This window comes from Leptodactylus fuscus, chromosome 5, assembly GCF_031893055.1.
Source record: "Leptodactylus fuscus isolate aLepFus1 chromosome 5, aLepFus1.hap2, whole genome shotgun sequence".
Taxonomy (NCBI): Eukaryota; Metazoa; Chordata; class Amphibia; order Anura; family Leptodactylidae; genus Leptodactylus; species Leptodactylus fuscus.
In genome coordinates, this window is record NC_134269.1 from 209,441,563 (window position 1) to 209,461,020 (window position 19,458).

The following is a 19,458-nucleotide window of genomic DNA, read 5'->3' on the forward strand; positions in this document are numbered from 1 at the left end:
AACTACTATAATACTACTCCTATGTACAAGAATATAACTACTATAATACTGCTTCTATGTACAAGAATATAACTACTATAATACTGCTCCTATGTACAAGAATATAACTACTATAATACTGCTCCTATGTACAAGAATATAACTACTATAATACTGTTCCTATGTACAAGAATATAACTACTATAATACTGCTCCTATGTACAAGAATATAACTACTATAATACTGCTCCTATGTACAAGAATATAACTACTATAATACTGTTCCTATATACAAGAATATAACTACTATAATACTACTCCTATGTACAAGAATATAACTACTATAATACTGCTCCTATGTACAAGAATATAACTACTATAATACTACCTCCTATGTACAAGAATATAACTACTATAATACTACTCCTATGTACAAGAATATAACTACTATAATACTGCTCCTATGTACAAGAATATAACTACTACTATAATACTGCCTCCTATGTACAAGAATATAACTACTATAATACTGCCTCCTATGTACAAGAATATAACTACTATAATACTGCTCCTATGTACAAGAATATAACTACTATAATACTACCTCCTATGTACAAGAATATAACTACTATAATACTACTCCTATGTACAAGAATATAACTACTATAATACTGCTCCTATGTACAAGAATATAACTACTATAATACTGCTCCTATATACAAGAATATAACTACTATAATACTACTTCTATGTACAAGAATATTACTACTATAATACTACTCCTATGTACAAGAATATAAATACTATAATACTGCTCCTATGTACAAGAATATAACTACTATAATACTGCTCCTATATACAAGAATATAACTACTATAATACTACTTCTATGTACAAGAATATTACTACTATAATACTACTCCTATGTACAAGAATATAAATACTATAATACTGCTCCTATGTACAAGAATATAACTACTATAATACTGCTCCTATATACAAGAATATAACTACTATAATACTACTCCTATGTACAAGAATATAACTACTATAATACTGCTTCTATGTACAAGAATATAACTACTATAATACTGCTCCTATGTACAAGAATATAACTACTATAATACTACCTCCTATGTACAAGAATATAACTACTATAATACTACTCCTATGTACAAGAATATAACTACTATAATACTGCTCCTATTTACAAGAATATAACTACTATAATACTGCCTCCTATGTACAAGAATATAACTACTATAATACTGCCTCCTATGTACAAGAATATAACTACTATAATACTGCTCCTATGTACAAGAATATAACTACTATAATACTACCTCCTATGTACAAGAATATAACTACTATAATACTACTCCTATGTACAAGAATATTACTACTATAATACTACTCCTATGTACAAGAATATAACTACTATAATACTGCTCCTATGTACAAGAATATAACTACTATAATACTGCTCCTATGTACAAGAATATAACTACTATAATACTGCCTCCTATGTACAAGAATATAACTACTATAATACTGCCTCCTATGTACAAGAATATAACTACTATAATACTGCCTCCTATGTACAAGAATATAACTACTATAATACTGCTCCTATATACAAGAATATAACTACTATAATACTGCTCCTATGTACAAGAATATAACTACTATAATACTGCCTCCTATGTACAAGAATATAACTACTATAATACTGCCTCCTATGTACAAGAATATAACTACTATAATACTACCTCCTATGTACAAGAATATAACTACTATAATACTACTCCTATGTACAAGAATATAACTACTATAATACTGCTCCTATGTACAAGAATATAACTACTATAATACTGCTCCTATGTACAAGAATATAACTACTATAATACTGCTCCTATGTACAAGAATATAACTACTATAATACTGCTCCTATGTACAAGAATATAACTACTATAATACTGCTCCTATGTACAAGAATATAACTATTATAATACTGCTCCTATGTACAAGAATATAACTACTATAATACTACTCCTATGTACAAGAATATAACTACTATAATACTGCTCCTATGTACAAGAATATAACTACTATAATACTGCCTCCTATGTACAAGAATATAACTACTATAATACTGCCTCCTATGTACAAGAATATAACTACTATAATACTGCCTCCTATGTACAAGAATATAACTACTATAATACTACCTCCTATGTACAAGAATATAACTACTATAATACTACTCCTATGTACAAGAATATAACTACTATAATACTGCTCCTATGTACAAGAATATAACTACTATAATACTGCTCCTATATACAAGAATATAACTACTATAATACTACTCCTATGTACAAGAATATTACTACTATAATACTACTCCTATGTACAAGAACATAAATACTATAATACTGCTCCTATGTACAAGAATATAACTACTATAATACTGCTCCTATATACAAGAATATAACTACTATAATACTACTCCTATGTACAAGAATATAACTACTATAATACTACTCCTATGTACAAGAATATAACTACTATAATACTACCTCCTATGTACAAGAATACAGTATAACTACTATAATACTGCCCCCTATGTACAAGAATACAGTATAACTACTATAATACTGCTCCTATATACAAGAATATAACTACTATAATACTACTCCTATGTACAAGAATATAACTACTATAATACTGCTTCTATGTACAAGAATATAACTACTATAATACTGCTCCTATGTACAAGAATATAACTACTATAATACTGCTCCTATGTACAAGAATATAACTACTATAATACTGTTCCTATGTACAAGAATATAACTACTATAATACTACTCCTATGTACAAGAATATAACTACTATAATACTGCTCCTATGTACAAGACTATAACTACTATAATACTACTCCTATGTACAAGACTATAACCACTATACTACTACTCCTATGTACAAGAATATAACCACTATAATACTACTCCTATGTACAAGAATATAACTACTATAATACTACTCCCATATACAAGAATATAACTACTATAATACTGCTCCTATGTACAAGAATATAACTACTATAATACTGCTCCTATGTACAAGAATATAACTACTATAAATACTCTTGTGTCATCCTCTCTACCTCATAGATTGTAAGCTCTTGTGAGCAGGGCCCTCAGTCCCATTGTGTGAAATGACGTTCTTTGTTTTGTATCTGTCTGTATCTGAACCCTACAAATTGTACAGCTCTGCGGAATATGTTGGCGCTATATAAATAAAATTTATTATTATATTATTATTACTGCTCCTATGTACAAGAATATAACTACTATCATACTACCTCCTATGTACAAGAATATAACTACTATAATACTGCTCTTATGTACAAGAATATAACTACTATAATACTACTCCTTTTGTACAAGAATATAACTACTATAATACTACTCCTATGTACAAGAATATAACTACTATAATACTACTCTTATGTACAAGAATATAACTACTATAATACCACTCCTATGTACAAGAATATAACTACTATAATACTACTCCTATGTACAAGAATATAACTACTATATAACTACTATAATACTACTCTTATGTACAAGAATATAACTACTATAATACTGCTCCTATGTACAAGAATATAACTACTATAATACTGCTCCTATGTACAAGAATATAACTACTATAATAATACCTCCTATGTACAAGAATATAACTACTATAATACTGCTCCTATGTACAAGAATATAACTACTATAATACTGCTCCTATGTACAAGAATATAACTACTATAATACTGCTCCTATGTACAAGAATATAACTACTATAATACTGCTCCTATATACAAGAATATAACTACTATAATACTGCTCCTATGTACAAGAATATAACTACTATAATACTACTCCTATGTACAAGAATATAACTACTATAATACTACTCCTATGTACAAGAATATAACTACTATAATACTGCTCCTATGTACAAGAATATAACTACTATAATACTACCTCCTATATACAAGGCTATAACTACTATAATACTACCTCCTATATACAAGGATATAACTACTATAATATGGCCTCCTTTGAGCAGTATTATACATCTCCCTCTCCCTATAGATAGGCTTCCATGTCGAGCTCCCTGCATTCTTTATTATAGTATGTAAAGCATATCAGGAAACAAGCGGAGCAGAAGTAATTGGGGTTTTGTCAGTTGTCTGAGGTCCTGGGTCCCGGAACTCCATAAGCCTCCATATTATTCCCTGGATTGACTAGAATAAGTCCATTTTGTTTCATCCAGTAAAATAGAAGAGATAGAAAAACAGAGCTGGTCGTCGACAAAGCCGGCATTGTGGATGTGTCAGAATCATTAGCTCAGTGGCATATATTCTGCAAGCTAATGCCCCTCTCTAATTCCTTCCGGGACGGCCTGTCTGCATCATAAATAGAATCCAGACTGGAGGTGGTGGATGGAGCGGTGGGACCGTGCGGATAATAACACACAGGGTGGATGGAGCCTCCACTGTGAGCCCACCGCCAATTATACGCGGCCTTCATGTCCGATATGTGACGTTCCTCACCATCGGGGGCTTGTAACCTACCCAGGCTGGTGCCATGCCAATCACTATCTAGATACTATGCAAAGTATCTACCCAAAGAGTGCAGGAATTTGGGATTTTATTAATACCGTTTTTGGAAAGGTTCCTATTTTTATTGGGCGGTATTTCTTAGCAGGGTTTATTGTCAGATCATACGTTATAGTTTTTTTTTTCACGATTTTTAACTATTACTAGAAGGGAAATTTCTCAATACATATAAAATAAAAATTTAGGAATTCTAGAAAGCTGAGATATAGAGTGCTGTATGATGGTCCTCACATTATGTCATGGTGGTCACTCCTGATTTTCTTTCCAATTTTTGGACCCTAAGTGGCCACATTGTTCTCCTCATGCCATAGGGTCATCAGTGTGTGGACTGCAACAAACAGCTCTCAAAGATCAGCTTCTTTTAAAGGGATAAATCTGGATTATAAAAATGGCCGCCTTACTATAGCTCAGTCCCATTCAAGTAAGAACATGTGACCAATGGACGTCATCCAGCTCTAAGTCCCATTTGGAAGTGGGGGCAAATACTTTTTCATATCGCTGTGAGGAGGCTGATATAACTTCCCTATCCAGCATCGGACCACCAAACAAAATGATTCTGGGGCCCAACCTCCAGCCACCCTCCAGCCGTCCTCCAACCGTCCTCCAGCCGTCCTCCAGCCGTCCTCCAACCACCCTCCAACCATCTTCCAACCACCCCTAAGACCCCGACAATAAAACCCTTCATATCTGGGTGTGTTCTCCTGGACCATTATTGAGTTAGATCCTGGGCCTACCAGAAGATCTGGTACTCAGGTGGGCCAGTCCAACAGTCTCTGCCCATGACACATGGGGGCGGTGTACTGTAACCCTCACAGGGGATTACTGTGCAGGTATCTCAGGCTACCTTCTTCGTTATTGCAGGTGACCGACTCTTTTCAAGACCTTCACAAAAAGATAAATTCCTAAAAAAGGGTTAACAGTAAAAGAAAAAATAGTCAGGGCAAGTTTGGCATTTTTGTGAACAAACAGTCTGTGATCCGGAGAGATTGATCTGCAAGATTGACAAGAGCTAGATAAGGATCGCTGGGCCCACCGTAGAAGCAAACTTACTCTCTCTGCCGCAAATCCCTTTAAGTTGTGGACGATTTGTAATTAAAGGGCTAGGGCCTTCAATGTTTGTTGAGTTATTGCTCAGGGTATAACTTGTGATATTTTACTTAAGGTATTAAAATAGCTGTGGAGTTCTGAAGAATAGCGCCACCTAGTGTACAAAATATTGTAAAAAGATGCTTTGTGCTTCTTAAAGGGGTAGTTTCACCATGACTAAACCTTTATGAAATGAGCCATGGAAATCAGATGATTGTGGAATTTTGGATCTCTGAAATCGATTATTTCCAAGAGGTGCCTGAGGCCACCCATAGACGGGCGATCTCACCCACAGCTTAGTATCATCTCTGAAGCATGACTTCAGAGGGACCTTTTCTGGCCCCATCAGGGCCCATTAGCGACCGCCATCTCTGCATCCCATATAGGCTCCCCTGTGAGAACCCCTCACTGAAGTCACATGGAAAGTGGTTCTTCTATGGATGGGTTATCAAGGACTACGATACTGAGCTCCACTTCCTCTTCTCAGGAAGTGACATCACGTCCATTGTCACATGGCCATGCTACAGCTCAATCCCAGTCAAATGAACGGAACTGAACATGACCAAGCCACCAGCGGTCGTGATTAGAGTTGGGTGAATCTGTTCGCAACGAACCAAATTTGACAAGAGTATGGTCTTCCTCCTATGGGCGTTCTTCTGTGATTGGGTTGCCACTTAGGCCCAATCAAAGGCTTCCATGGTGACCCTGGGTGTATGACATCGCAGAAGAGTGCCCAACACCGTTTCTGGTGCTGTTCTGTGATGTCACATGGCCGAAGGAGTAAGACTCAGATCGTTGGACACTGGGAGATGCCCGGAAGAGGTAACGAAATGGGATGTGAAGACCACAGAGTATAGTAATGTCATGGTCGGAACGGAGGATTGCTTCGTCCGAACATTGGATGAGTTAAATCTTCAGAGGTTCTCCCATCCTTCGTCGTCCTGAGAGAAGGAAGCGGAGCTCAGTCTTCTAGTCCTGGACAACCCCTTTAACAGATGGTGGGAACCTACCACCGATTCGGGCGTTTTCAGGTATCGAAGAGTTGTAAAATTGTACTAAACCCACAATAGTTCCTTAAAAAAAATAAGGGTCCCTGTAAACAAGCAACGATCTTGTTTTAGAAAAGTCGCACCAGGTAAAGGCTGAACGTTTCGCCATCTTGGTGGATTCGCTGTCTCCACGCGTTCTACATCCTACGTGAGTTGTTCTAGGAGTGATTCCAGCAGAGTACTGAGCACGTAGCATTAGAAGGTAAAGGCTACCAGCTCTCAGCACCTTTCACTAAAGATGTCAATTGTCATCAGTCAAGTTACACAGAGAATATGAAATATGTGACCCCCCCTCCCCCACCGTACACAAATACCTCAACGCTGAATCCGTGTCTGCTCAAATAACCCGGGCTGCAAAAAATGTCAATATTTCTGGGAAGTCGTTGCTTAATGATTTTATCTAAAATATCTATTGTCAGTTATGAACTCTGGCCCCGAGGCTGGTTTTGTGCACCTCGGTCACGTAATTTTACCGCTATGCCAATATTAGGCAATGCGTAGTGTTTCTGCGGATATTTTTCACGACTGACTTTGTATCTTTTATGTAGTACTTAACCAGGGAGGAGTTTTTCTATTTTTATATTAAAAAAAAAATCCAAAAATATTTTCAAAAAATGTTCACCCAACCAAAAAGTTTTTTTATCCTGCTTCTGAGCTGCAAATCATAATCTGTACCAGGACCCTTCCCCAATGGTAACCAATCGTTTATAGTATTGATGTCTTCATATTGGGAAGAGACCGTCATGGATCGTTCTAAGGGTTCGGTCCCCAGATGGCAATGGACTGCAGTACCACCTATAACCTATGGAAAAGAGTGGCACTGTTTCAGGGAAAAAAGAGCCATGACAAAATACAGATGCTACAAATATGGCGCCGGAGGCCTTGATGCCAGAGATCAGTGTACGCATTTATTGTGGGTATTAGTGCCGCCATGTTTAAATACTCAACATCCACTTTACTCTTACACAGTGATGTCGGGAATAGGTTAATAGGCCCTGCTCCACTGATTATGGCATAGTTGGAATTTTTTCTCTAGCTCCCACTGTTCCTGAGCAATCAGTTCTTAGTTTAAGCATCTGGTAGGCAGACTTGGTTCTCTACTGTCAGGTGGGCAGTCTTTGGCTGCATCAGATAGTCTGGGACCTGCCCACATCAGTAGAGAGCCTAATTAGTATAATGTGTTCCTGATTGCTCAGGAATGGTGGGGGCTAAAGAAAAAATTCCAACTGTTCCAGAATCAGTGGAGTGGTGCCTATTAAAGGATGCAGATAGAGAAAGGTTCTCTTTAAAGGGTTTTACTGGGCTATTGATGGCCTAAACTTAGGATAAGTTATCCGGACCATGAGGAGCACTTTCGTTGGGTTCCCAGTTGGAATGCTCATAGCAGGGTGTAGCGCTACCACAGCCCCTCTATGATCAGTTAATATACGTGAATACAGAGCGCTGTTTGTGCTTTCGAAGGACACTTATATCCTGACCCTGATGATTTTTAGATATGGACCTTGAAAGCAGATCAGACCATTTCAGGAGCTTCCATTATACTCCTACGACTGATGCAAGCTATTATTTCAATCCTCCATTACCTACGGCCTAAGTTTCTTCACATTCCTAGAGCACTATCATAACAGAAGAAGATAATGGTCAAAAAGTTGAGAATGCAGTCATCTGAGCTGCTGTGAAATCTCTGACCCTGCCCCTGTGCGTGAATCAGCGACGGCATTCTTCTTCAATCTGTCTCTTCTACGGAAACGCTGCTCTCCTAACATCAGCGGCATCCATCAGAGAAGGGAAAGGTAGAAGGAACGTTCTATCCACGACCCTAAAGGCCATCGCCAATAAAGCCTATGCCAGCTATTGTAGATTTCAGTTATCATTTACAATAGATAATAAATCTGGTGGGGTCCAATGGCCCCCAGAAAATCATCCCAAGTGAAGGGGGAGCAACACAGAACACAGATATGTAAAGAACACCAGGAATTCCGGGCATAACACTTTGGCTCCGCGCTCCTCTACTTTATTTCCATTCCCTCTCCAGTTTCTTCAACAATTCACCTTTCTGGTCTACAAGGTTTCTTGATACACATAGAAAACAAACATTAAACGTAGATAATTGTGTAAAGCGGCCTACTCACCCAACACTGCTTACTCTGAAAGCAGAACAACTTAGGCCACTCCCCTGAGGAACCAAGTCCAATCAAAACTGTGGCCAATGAAGAAAAACTCAGATTTTTGGGAGCTACAGTGCTGCCAAATTTTTTATACAGATAGCCTTTATGAGAAACTCCATTTTTTTGTTTCCATGAATTGAAACTTTAAAAAAAAAAAAAAAAATGGCGAGATTCATCCTTAAAATCCAAATATCTAGAAAATAAACATTTATTGAACAAATACCGAACATCATACAGTACGTAGGTAGTTGGTTTAATATACCATTCATGGTGTGCTTAAAGTCCTGCAACAGCTGAGGTCTCGTGTGGACAGACGAATGAGTCATGGCGAGGGATACGGATGTCGTCAGGTCTAATCAATAACATTAATCTATCAATTTGCTGCGACAAAGCCCCTGTGTACGTATTGATCGACGCGCGTGCTATCTGTAGTCATCCAGCAGGGCTGATACTCTATTCTGCTCTGTTACAACATTACAAAAAAATAAAATAAAAATTTAAAAAAATTAAAAAATTGTTAAAATTTAGGACCCCTCAGTAGCACAAAATAGAAAAAAAAATAAAATAAAATATACAAGATTCATTGTAAGTCAGACAACTATAAGTTTAACATTTAGTAGGGAATTAAGACACAAGCTACCCGTTAGTGCTCAGAATTTGTTCATACTATTAAAAACATAAATTAATAATTATAAAAATTTTTATGTTCATTAGAATAATTCCAGTGTGACTGGCAGGCGATACAAATTGAACGCGTTTAGCTAATAGTTGAGATTTGTATTATAGTTTATTCCGTTTTGGTCCCTTCTCGGCAGTCCTACAGTCCCATAATATAAGGTCGTGACTTCTCGCTCGTTTTCCTTTTAGACTTTTTGTTTTTTTGTTGTTTTTTTTTTTGTAAAATGTATAATTTAAAAAAATATCTACAATATAACCCCCTCCAGCGTGAAAAGGTGCAATGCTCCCGGTAGACTAGGAAATCAGCAATGAACAAAGCATTCCCTCCCTGCCTGTAACAAAAGGGTCTAATTTTCTTAATAAAGAAAATTAAGTGTGCAAAATGGCGCCATAGTGGTCCTGTAATGCGGGTCGGTGGGCACCGGGCGTGCTCTATTTGCAGGTAAAAACTTCTGTCCTTTCGCTGCACGTGTTGCATTTGACAAAGCAGCACCAGTGAAATTTACAGTTGCACTGCCATACTTTGGTGTACTGGTGGGTGTTGTATCCGCGACCGCAACACATAAGGTCACAGCCGTCTACGTGGGGTGAGGTGCGGTTACAGAGCCGACCCTGAGTCCCTACGCTCCCTGTGGCGCTGTCTTCCTCGCAGTAGTTTGGAGAACGTTCAATGTACACCAGATCCGTATCCATGGGCTTCTGGTAGTTTTTGACTTTTTTGATGGTGAGGAAAGTGGGTTGGCGTAGCCGGTGGGCCCTCACCACCTCCACGTGTACCGCGTCATTGTATTTATCTTTCAAAACAAATCCAATATCCCGAAATTTTGGCAAAGTGTTCCAACAGGTTTTGGTGGTGCAGGATCCAGATACCCCGTGACATTTACATTCCAGCTTCATCTGTTCTTCTAATACCTGGTGGGGCGAAAAACATACATTATAGATCGAATCGGTATTGTACCCTATTAGAGTCCCCAAAGCTTTGATGTGACCTTAGGTTGGATGGTGCTCTAGTGCGCCCCCCTCCCACTAAAGGTGTACTATATAGTAATACTTATGTGGTCCTCCTACGGGTCTGTCCACCATCAGTGATTGAGGTATACTATATAGTGTCCAAGGAGAACATGTTAACCATAGGGAAGATGATCCACTTGGACAGACCATGCAGAAGCAAATTTACTGGCACTTACGGTGGGATTTCCCACCCAATTTTGTTAGTGTAAACCCTTCACCTTTTTGGGTTGCAACAAGACAAATTTGCAAAGATTTATCCTAAAAATCTGAGACAATTCTGACCTGTTGGTAGCTATGCCCCGTCCAGATGACACATCCCTAAGGCCAACACAAATTGGTAAATAAATTGTGTAAAGCTGTAATACCATTAAAGTCCCATGCATAGGGGTGGCGCTGTTCCTCATCTTAGACAAACTAGATTCTCCGGCAACTTGTTCTATTTTTGTTTTCTACCGTAGGATGGGTTCATTGCACACCAAGCCCTTACATGCACAGAGACATACATTGCTCCAATGCACAGGGCTCGCTTCCATCCCAACCACCCTGCCTACAACTTATATACCACATTCCAGGTGCTTAAATACTGCAATGAAACACAAAGCAGGTGTGAAGCCTATACAACGAAATGTGAAATCACAATATGATTTGTACGGGGGAGGGGGTGTCCAAAAATTCGATAACAATAGCCGAATAATCCTGAATGGTGACAATTACTTTTCTAACTAGAGCATTTCATGCATGTCATTATAAAGGCAGTGGATGGACTTAAATGGTCGACTTGTAATACTCCCTTTCCCCTGCGGAGGCACTGCAGGGAAACTGAATACTTCCTAAGAAGTTCATCCACTGACTGAGTTTGTAGAGCTATCTCATGCTTTGTCTGGCAACATCTTACTGTACCTGCTTATTTGTTTTTGGCTGCCCTGATGGGGTGGGGGTATGGGGGGGGGTGCACATTCCTGTAACAGATGTCGACTGCAGCAGAATTTACACGGCCTTTTGTACCTGCCTAGTAGACATAAAATAACAGCCTTCTGCTACATGTCAATCACCATTATTATGAGCTCAGCCCTCGACTAATAAAAAATGACATGTATGCGAGGAATTCTCTCCAGAATTCAGCTGGGCGAGCTGTTCCGTATAATTATCCATTTTACAAATATCCAGACACCTTCTATTGTAATCATACAGGCGTTATTAACGGCCTGCGGTCTATTCAGGCAGGTACTTGTCAGCAGGGACTGCAGATTGGGTAAGAACTTGTCGGTTCTATAAATTTACATGACAGCAGATGAACCGTCAGGTAGCGCCAGGGCAGGTGGAAACGCCTTGGGCCTACGTTGAGAGAAATGCCACCTAAGAAATAGAAGCAATAAAAAAATTTCACGAGACGTTTTATAGGACAAGTGGAGATTGTGGTTTACAGATTCCACCAGTTGAGTAATAGCTAGGCTATCTGGTGGAAAGTCAGCAAACGGTTAAATCAAGTCTACCGGAGATAGGGTTGGATTGGCCCAACAGAGTATCATTGACTTGAAGCTTACAAACTTTTTGTAATAGGACTTCACTGTCTATGTGCATACTGTAATAGCCAGCTCTCCCTAAACATCTGAAAGGTTCCCAGATACCTCCTTCAGAAGCTGGAAAGAAGAACTTCATGACTTTCCTTGACATCGCACCAGAGGGACATATTGAGGAGATGGCACCTTGTCTATAAAAGACATATTTGCCAACACTTCTGGAACATTTGGGAGGCTCCCAAAAAGAGGGGTGAACTTCTGGAATCCCAGAAGAGTGGACCAACCTTCTGAGCAAGGTGGAATACTCCTACAGCCACCTGACTTTATCTTGTTTTATAGACCCTGTTAGAGCCGACTGCGCATGCCGGCCGGTGGCCATGTTTGCAAGGCTGCAATTGCGCGCATGCGCAGTACGCTCCTCACATCTTCGCCGAACAGAGTGTACTGTGCATGCTCAGTAAGGTCCGTACAGCCCTCCGACGCCTGGATGAGTTCACTCGCGCGTCGGAGGGCTGTACGGACCTTACTGAGCATGCGCAGTACACGCTGTTCAGCGAGGAGCATACTGCGCATGCGCGCAATTGCAGCCTTGGAAATATGGCCGCCGGACGGCATGCGCAGTCGGCTCTAACACGGTCTCGCTGACATGACGAAGAAAGAAGACGACAGACAAGGGGAGGAGGCAGATGAAGAAGAAGGACGCCCCCATTGCTGCCGAGACCTCATTAGCATACCGGTAAGTACTGGTATTTCTAAGGAACGGTGCGACGGAGACCACATCTAAAGGTAGGAGACGAATAGCCTTTCTTAAGGCTATTCCGACGTGGTAATTAGAAAAAAAAGTTGCTTTAATGGTAGAATCCCTTTAAGATTGAAGGATGACTCTAGGGAAAAAATTTTAAGTCCCCTTCTTACCTCTACAACCTTTACACCACTTCTAATCTGAATATGGTGTACAGATGGGTAGGTGTCCCTGGTTTTGCTAAAAATCCAGACCTTTCAACGCAAAAGGTCAGACATTGACTTACTGGAGGAGATAAATTTTGCATACTTTTCCCCAGGAAGCATTACCCTAAAAACTTTCCTATTGGCTGGATCTCCTCAAGGAGACCGAGTACCTATGTCTTGACATTTCCACCAGTATTCACTAAGCTGGAAGGTCAGATCGGGCACATTCTACAAATGGCAGCTCGGCAAACAGGAGCAAAACAAGACCGAGGCGTAAATTCCACTGTCCAAATCCATCTCGCTACGTCTCTTCTGCCGCGCTATGTCACAAGGACCATTGTTTCGGTGACAGGTTTACACCATCACAACAGTAGTTGTGCAGCTTGTTCAGAAGATTCGCCTCCTCGCTCTAGGCAAATGATTGGCATTCTCTGTGCAGTATTTACAACTTGGCTTCACCTTTCACACCCTCAGAGATCTGTCGGACATTTTTAGTGGGATAGTTAAGTCATTAACCTCTTTCCTGGCCATGTAGTTAGGTCTTGTAGCTCGAGAGGAGAGGCCAAGGGGTCAGGTCTGGGTGGTCCTTTAGACAGAAACACCTCAGTCGCCTAGAGGTTGCCCAAGTTAGATAAACCATTTTCGGACACCTTATTACGACTGTATATAGGTGGCCCTCTCTTCGGGACTCTCATCTCTTGCAATAGCATGGAAATGGGGTCTAGAACAAGGCGTGGCTTCACCCAAAATTTTTAGATGAATTCTGTGCGCCGTTCCCCCTTGCACTTTTAACGAAACATTGGCAAGTGTATAGATGGTCGTTGTGGGCCATATTAAAGATTCTTTATTGGGGTCCAGGGCTTTGATTTACGTCTCCGATTGAACTTGATGGACTTACGTCTTTGTTCAACCTAACTATGTAATTGTGTAAACCAAGCGGAGTCAGCGAAAGCTAACTTCTATCAGACCGCGGCGTAATGGCTCCCTTGGATCTGCCAAAAGACGATCATGTTTTATTGTTAATAATGACGGAATTATTAACCAGGAAACAAACTGCGTAAACCATATGAAAAAAATTTTTTTTAGCCTGTAGACTCAGCCAATTTCTATAAAAATTTTATATTGCTATTCTCTGCGATTTAAACAGGGCCGTCCGCCAGTGACTGTATGCACGTAGCCAGCTGCCGTACACGAAAGTCATTACATAAGGACAAAGGACTTCTTCAGAATACAGAACTGTTTGGGTTGTGATCCCTTGAATCAAGACCTTGAACTGTCCCCCTATAGAGGCCTTCTCCGGGCAGGTTGTCCTTGATAAGGAGACTTCTTGGATGAGAAGTCTACATATTCGTCCAAGGTTACTCATACCCTCTGAGGCACCATATTGTAGTAGACTAGGACCCGGAGATGACAATAAGTTCCCCCATATCATGGACCCATAAATGTGACTTGTTTACCCCGATCTAGAATACCTTTCTTCCAGCTTCATTATTGTGAAGGTTCATAAGCCGCCGGGCATTCTTTCTTATTTCTCTGGCATCCACAAACTTCCTGGAGAACTCAATGCCATATTTGATGTCGGCAGAACATCCTCCCCATTTCCAGCCCTCCTCCTGGTTGTAGTAGCCTTGTTTTTCCCGGTCACAACCACAGTTACTGAAATTTCCTTGGCTGCAGGCGGAGGTCACAGCATGTGCTACCCCAGCGGCAGTGATGGCGTAGGTGAAGGCGGCTTCCCTGCTACCTGCAGAGACAGAACACAAAAACTTCATGAACTTGAGAAGCAAAAACATACTGTAATACAAGATAATGGATCAAGTTCTGGTTAGCCTAACCCAAAAGCCAATCTGGGCAATAACTATCGAAAAAGTACACAAAGTGGTGCGATGAGTCCTGCTTCTGTTAGACACTATTACATCCCACCATCTTGGCACCAGCTTTTCATCTGTTGCACAAGATGACGATATTCTGATCCTTGTTCTAGCAGAACATCTTCTGCCCATGCTGAGGATATTTCATAGCCCAAAGATGTATTGTTTAATACATCTTTCATGCCCCTTCTCCCTGGTTATGTTGGCTCAGAAGATCAAGAGCAATCGGTGCTCCAACCTCAACCAAACCATTGAAAGTTGGATGGTCCATGTCTACAATATGTCCCATGTAGCCATACTGGATTCAGTTTAAAAAATGGCTTCCATCACAAGTGTCTTGTGGGCCAAGGTGCAAACTTTTCAAGGTCTCTTCAGACCCCAGAGTATAATAATCGGAGGCCCAGAGAAGATGAATAAAAATAACAAACACTGATACTCACCTTGCCTCACCTTCAGCAACTTTGGCCATCTTGCAGACGTCTCTGCTGAGGCCTGTGATTGATCCTCAGCGGTCACATTGGCGCACACTGACGTCATTACGCACCCTATGTGAGCCTGATCACAGGCCTCAGTCACGTGACAGAAGATTGCCGGAGAGGCAAGTATATCTATTTATTATTTTCCGTCACATCCCCTGGCTAGTACCTATCGAAAAAGGGATCTGGTGACATGCTGGGACCCCTTTCCATATACAATATGTATAGTGGTCAGGGAACCAGGTTTTCCGCGAACACTGTCTCCATCCGTACCTTGTCGGGCCCAGTCGTGGTTGCACTCCCTGCGACCATGATCGTTACATCTCTGGTCACTGCTAAGATCTGCTGATCTTCTTTACCAAAAAGTTGTCAACAAATACCACATCCAACTTTCACAATTTGACAGGATGAGCAGTAAAACATCTAGATTCCTGAGAGAGTGTATTTACGCACAACGAATATCTGAAATCCTTCTCATTCTTCTGTGACCTTAAAGGTACGTAATGTCTCTGTCACCGTGAGACATCAGACAGAGACGAGTCTGTCACGGTCATTCGGGCTCTTTGTGTACACAGACCAACATAAACACCGCTATATGTAATTTGTCATCTCGGGCCAGTAATGTATGGTGGATTAAAGGGCACCGGTCATGGATACATGGGGCAAATATTTCCGAAATTTATGAGAACTCTTAAAATATATAAAATAGTCCCAGACTACAATGGACTTCTATAGAAGAATAAACGATTCTTGCCAACAAAAAGAAAAAAGGTGTTTGTCTGGACTCCCGGAAGAGTTGGCACATCGCCCAGGGCCATCATTTTATGTGTTTGTGCCCATGTCACAAGAAATGGGCACAAAGCTTGATGATGTCCACAATAGTGCATGTTCCAAAAAAATTTCTCCTGGAAACCACTTTGTACATGTAGTTGTTGGCAAGTTTGGTGTAAGTGGTTTGTTCTGACCTCCCATGTCCTCAAGGTTGGCATGACCCTTATCCAGCTGGTAATGTAAATTTTTGTACCCCAATACAAATTCTGTCATAGGACACCCTAATACCATGGTCCATGTATGAGACTTCCCACCTTAGGAGATGGCGATCGCATAAGAAGAAGAAAGAATGGACAATTGGTTAGCCAATGCCATGGCCGTTCCCAGAAAGTGCCAAGCAAGTGTGTTCTTCTCGGCAGGGCCAGAGCCAACATATCGCTCAATGCTTTACAAATTGGAGGAGTAGTAAACCTCAATGGATGCTGCCCTTAAAAATGTCCTTTTGTAGTACCAAATATGAGGGTATATTTTATACAGAACTTATATAACAGTACTTAAATAATACCACCCCATAGTGCCAAATAATACCGCAATAATATGGTAACTAGAGATGTATTTGGGACCACTGGATGGTCAGTCGACGCCCTGAAATAGAGCAGTAGCCCTTTTGGCTGATATTCTGTTCTAGAGAAGATGGTTATTAGTCATGAGAGGTGTAGCAGATGTTTTTTTGGTTACAGTTTGGCAGATATTAGTGTGAAATATTATTTTCGCTATGGTTTTTAGCATATCATTTCCAGTCAAAATATACAATGATCCCTTTATGTCTGTAATAATTTTCAGTACCATCCCGCGCCTGCTGGAATACCCATGTCAAATCCAAGGAGTGGAAGAAAACATTTATACATTTATACATAGCGGCTCGGTTTTCTAATCATTCGACGTTACGAGCCAAGATCTGACAGCTCGCTCCTCGTGCCAGGAATTCTGGGTAAAGTCTGACTGCATGCATTTTTTCTTAGCTTATTATACATTAATTTCCCCGATTCCTCCTCACCGCTCCTCATCAAATGTTAAATATAAAAAGATGACTTTGGTATTACAGAAATGTTAAACATGCCCTGGCAGTCTCCCGGCATTCTCTTGAAACCCCATTCAGGATACAAAAGTGGCGAAATCCTGGCTAGAGTAGTAAGGACGAGTACGATTCAGAGAAAGACTGCAACCAAAACACACACATATTTGCAACATGACTACACTCAAAAATTCTCTAGTTATCAGCCATGCCCACATCGAAAAAAATAATAATGCACATTTTCCGTCCACGAGGTGGAAACCGAATTAGAAAAACGGGGGAAGGTTGAATAATATTGGCGGAAAATGTTAATAAATGAGTCACGCTTGGCGGCACCCTGAGGCCTCACCCCCTTGTCTTCCACACGTTCATATGGGCTCTGGCCCGAGACCTACTTTAATACGGAATTTGGTCCAAAAATCTAAGTGCCAAAAAGTTGGCACAAAGTGAACCGTAAAAAAATGACACGAAAGGCACCAACACAACATTTGTTTTTGGAAGATGTATAAAAATGGGCTTGGTGAACTAAACTACTACAAAAAACGATTAAGATGTTCTGGTGCCAGTATGGATCTGGTGCACGTTTCAGGTATAACTCCAATTGTCTGGCATGGTATAGAAAATTTTTGTCATCGCTACTCCATTCTGACCACATTTGTAAAAACCAGAACCAAAAATATGGCGCAATAAGGAACAGTGCACCAAAGATGCTCCACATTTACACCTATCTACCCTAGATGACCGGCGTAGATGGGTTAGTAAATGACCCCCAATGTGTCCCCCAAGGCTTCTTTTTTACCTATATTGAATTTTTTGTGTAGTCTTCTAATTTATTATACATTCAACAATTAAAGACCCCCAAAAAACCTCTTTCAGTCCAAGTTTACACATAGTGTATTTACATAGTAGATGAGGTTGGATGAAGACATCAGTCCATCAAGTCCAACCTATAACCCTACAACCCCCTACAGTGTTCATCCAGGGGAAGGCAAAAACCCCCATGAGGCTCATGACAATTGCCCCATTTCAGGGGGAAAAAAATCCTTCCCGGCTCCAATCTGGCAGTCAGTATAAAAACCCTGGATCAATGTGTCCTTAAAATCTAGAGTCCACAACCTAAACCTCATCAAACATCACTTCAATGGTCCATTGGTAGTCATATGAAACCTGGAAACAAGTCTCCGTAGCAAGAAGATGGAGACAAGTCTAATCTATAGCAGATAGAACGTCAGTCTATGAATTGATATAAGCGCAAAAACAGAGATAAAACTTGATGCTTCTGGGCCCAAATACAAAATCTAGAAAGGGGCCCCCACTTACCACTTGCTAGCTATAATATTGGCGTCATCTTCTATTGTAGACTGGCGTTTGGGCCCCCTCACTTTCTAGGGCCTGGGTTGTCCCATACAATTGTTTGCGATGTTTCACCAAATTCATCCTTCTAACCGTAGAAGAATACCTATACATATTTTATTGCCCCAAAAATATTACCCAGGTAAAAATTTTGGATAGTAATAGTCTTCATATGATGGTCAGAGTGATTCCGCTGTAAAAATATCCATAAAACCATAAAATATTGGAGTATTGATAGAGGTATATTTAGTGTGAAAGGATCTGGAGCTTAGTGGATTAAGGTTTCCTCCAGATCTCCCAAGAAGGTACCGTTATGCCAAGAAGAGTACGATTCCCATTAGTTAAAGAGTGGCGGCCTGTCCACCATTCAGTCACATGTGACATTTCAACAGCTTGTAAAAGCTAAAAAACAGCAACAATACATCATACGCCGCACACACAGCTCAGGAACATTAAGGACCATCAACCACTAAGACCTTTCTTGCATGCTCTAGAGAGCGTATCCGTGGCAAGGAGCTTGAAGGTATAGGCCGGGATTGGTTGTTATGATGTCATGCCTTGGAGAAGGCTATGGAGATAATTAAGATCACAGGCACCACTGCTCCTGAGAAGACTTCTCTGAAAGCCACAGATGAGGTGTTGATGTGAGACAACATCCATCACGTCAGGGTTGAATCTGGAGCCCTGAACTATCCAAGTGCCGTAAACTCTGTCATGCAGAAACATCCATTAACTCTTAAAGATCTCTCTTCTCAGAAGGCGTTGCCTAAGGCTACGTACGCATCTGCC

The 19,458-nt window shown here is 40.3% G+C and overlaps 2 protein-coding genes across 3 annotated transcripts in view; one reads left to right on the forward strand and one right to left on the reverse strand.

The window, feature by feature from the left end:
* The window catches only part of FBLN1 (fibulin 1), a 364,927-nt gene that overhangs the window by 191,259 nt on the left and 154,210 nt on the right, over positions 1-19,458 (forward strand). The window lies entirely within an intron of this gene.
* Positions 9,861-19,458, reverse strand: part of WNT7B (Wnt family member 7B) — a 61,405-nt gene continuing 51,807 nt past the window's right edge. For both annotated transcript variants that reach the window (XM_075275164.1, XM_075275163.1), the window contains exons 3-4: positions 14,596-14,867; positions 9,861-10,556 (exon numbers count right to left, since the gene is read on the reverse strand). In XM_075275164.1, coding sequence (XP_075131265.1) covers positions 10,077-10,556; positions 14,596-14,867 — 752 coding nt within the window. In that variant the 3' untranslated portion in view covers positions 9,861-10,076. The remainder of the gene's footprint in view (positions 10,557-14,595; positions 14,868-19,458) is intronic.